The sequence below is a fragment of the Ailuropoda melanoleuca genome, unplaced genomic scaffold, assembly GCF_002007445.2.
Source record: "Ailuropoda melanoleuca isolate Jingjing unplaced genomic scaffold, ASM200744v2 unplaced-scaffold17672, whole genome shotgun sequence".
Classification (NCBI taxonomy): domain Eukaryota; kingdom Metazoa; phylum Chordata; class Mammalia; order Carnivora; family Ursidae; genus Ailuropoda; species Ailuropoda melanoleuca.
This window is the reverse complement of record NW_023186806.1, coordinates 2,574-3,959: the sequence shown is the minus strand read 5'-3', so window position 1 is coordinate 3,959 and position 1,386 is coordinate 2,574. Positions and strand designations below refer to the sequence as shown.

The 1,386-nt window shown below is 64.4% G+C and overlaps 1 protein-coding gene across 1 annotated transcript; it reads left to right on the top strand.

Moving 5' to 3' along the window:
- Window positions 1–21: 21 nt before the first annotated feature.
- LOC100478351 (keratin-associated protein 10-1-like) lies at window positions 22–586 on the top strand (the record flags this gene model as incomplete). The annotated part of the gene is given in 2 exon segments (XM_034650335.1): window positions 22–228; window positions 230–586. Coding segments are annotated over 2 exon segments (564 nt in total), but the record flags the coding sequence as incomplete, so codon positions are not given.
- Between the last annotated feature and the right edge of the window lie 800 nt (window positions 587–1,386).

Here is a 1,386-nt window from a genome sequence, read left to right as displayed (position 1 = left end):
TCCTGCTGCACGCCCTCTTCCTGCGTGTCCCTGCTCTGCCGCCCCGTGTGCAGACCCGCATGCTGCGTGCCCGCCTCCCCCTGCTGTGCCCCCGCCTCCTCCTGCCAGCCCAGCCCCTGCTCCTCATCCTGCTGCACCCCTGTCTGCTGCAAGCCCGTCTGCTGCAAGCCCGTGTGCTGCACCCCTGTCTGCTGCACCCCTGTCTGCTCGGGGGCCTCCCCCTGCTCTGTCCCCTCCNTGCTGCACCCCTCTCTGCTGCACCCCTGTCTGCTGCAAGCCCGTGTGCTGCACCCCTGTCTGCTGCACCCCTGTCTGCTCGGGGGCCTCCCCCTGCTCTGTCCCCTCCTGCTGCCAGCCCAGCCCCTGCTCCTCGTCCTGCTGCACGCCCTCTTCCTGCGTGTCCCTGCTCTGCCGCCCCGTGTGCAGACCCGCATGCTGCGTGCCTGTCTCCTCCTGCTGTGCCCCCGCCTCCTCCTGCCAGCCCAGCTGCTGCCGCCGGGCCTCCTGCGTGTCCCTGCTCTGCCACCCCGTGTGCTCCCGCCAGGCCTGGCGCGTCCCCGCCTCGGCCCAGAAGTCCTGCTGCTGACGAGCTCGAACTTCTGCCTCTGGTGTTGCCATCTCTGCTCCTGGGCACGAATGTCCTCTCTCAGGAGCCCTGGAGCCCCTCTGGGCTCCAGGACCACCCTTTTGCCCCTTGGTGAGCACACAGCTGTTGCCTGCCAGGGATTCGAACACGCCACCCATCCCTTTCTGCGAAGAGATGGCCCACAGGTCCCTCCATGGAGGTGGACTGCGGCCCCTGGGAACCCTCCTCTGTAGGATTGGTTGCTTGTGTTCCCTGTGACAAAGGCCGATTGCTATAATCAATAAAATGTTTGTGTCATGACATAGACTGGTGTTTGTTTTCTTTTCCTCCTTGGAGCCCAAAGACCCCTCCAGAGTGGAGCTCTGTCTGGTGGAAGCAAACAGTAAAGACATTCTCAAATTCCAAGTTCAAAGCACCTGAGAGATGACGAGGTCTGAACGCGGATGCCGTCTGCACGCTCCACGGCCCTTCCCCATCCCGCGGCCCCACCCTCCCCACAGTGAAGAGCCCTCCAAGCCTGGGCCCCGGGGGGTGACCATAGCTGCACAAGGCTTAGACCCTGAGTGGGCTTTGGGTTCCAGCCATCGCCTGGCCCCTGCCGTGCAGGTTAAGGGTGAGCTGGGGAGCAGCACGACCCTAACTGGTGAGCACCTGAGGGTCCAGTATCCCGCACGTGCTGACTCCCTTGGAGAGAGGTGCCCACACAGAGGAATGCCTGCATGCTGGTCTGGGCACAAGGGCTGGCGCTCTGAAGCACCCGCAAATCCCTGTAGCCCCAAGAGGGGTGCAGGGGTCGGTTC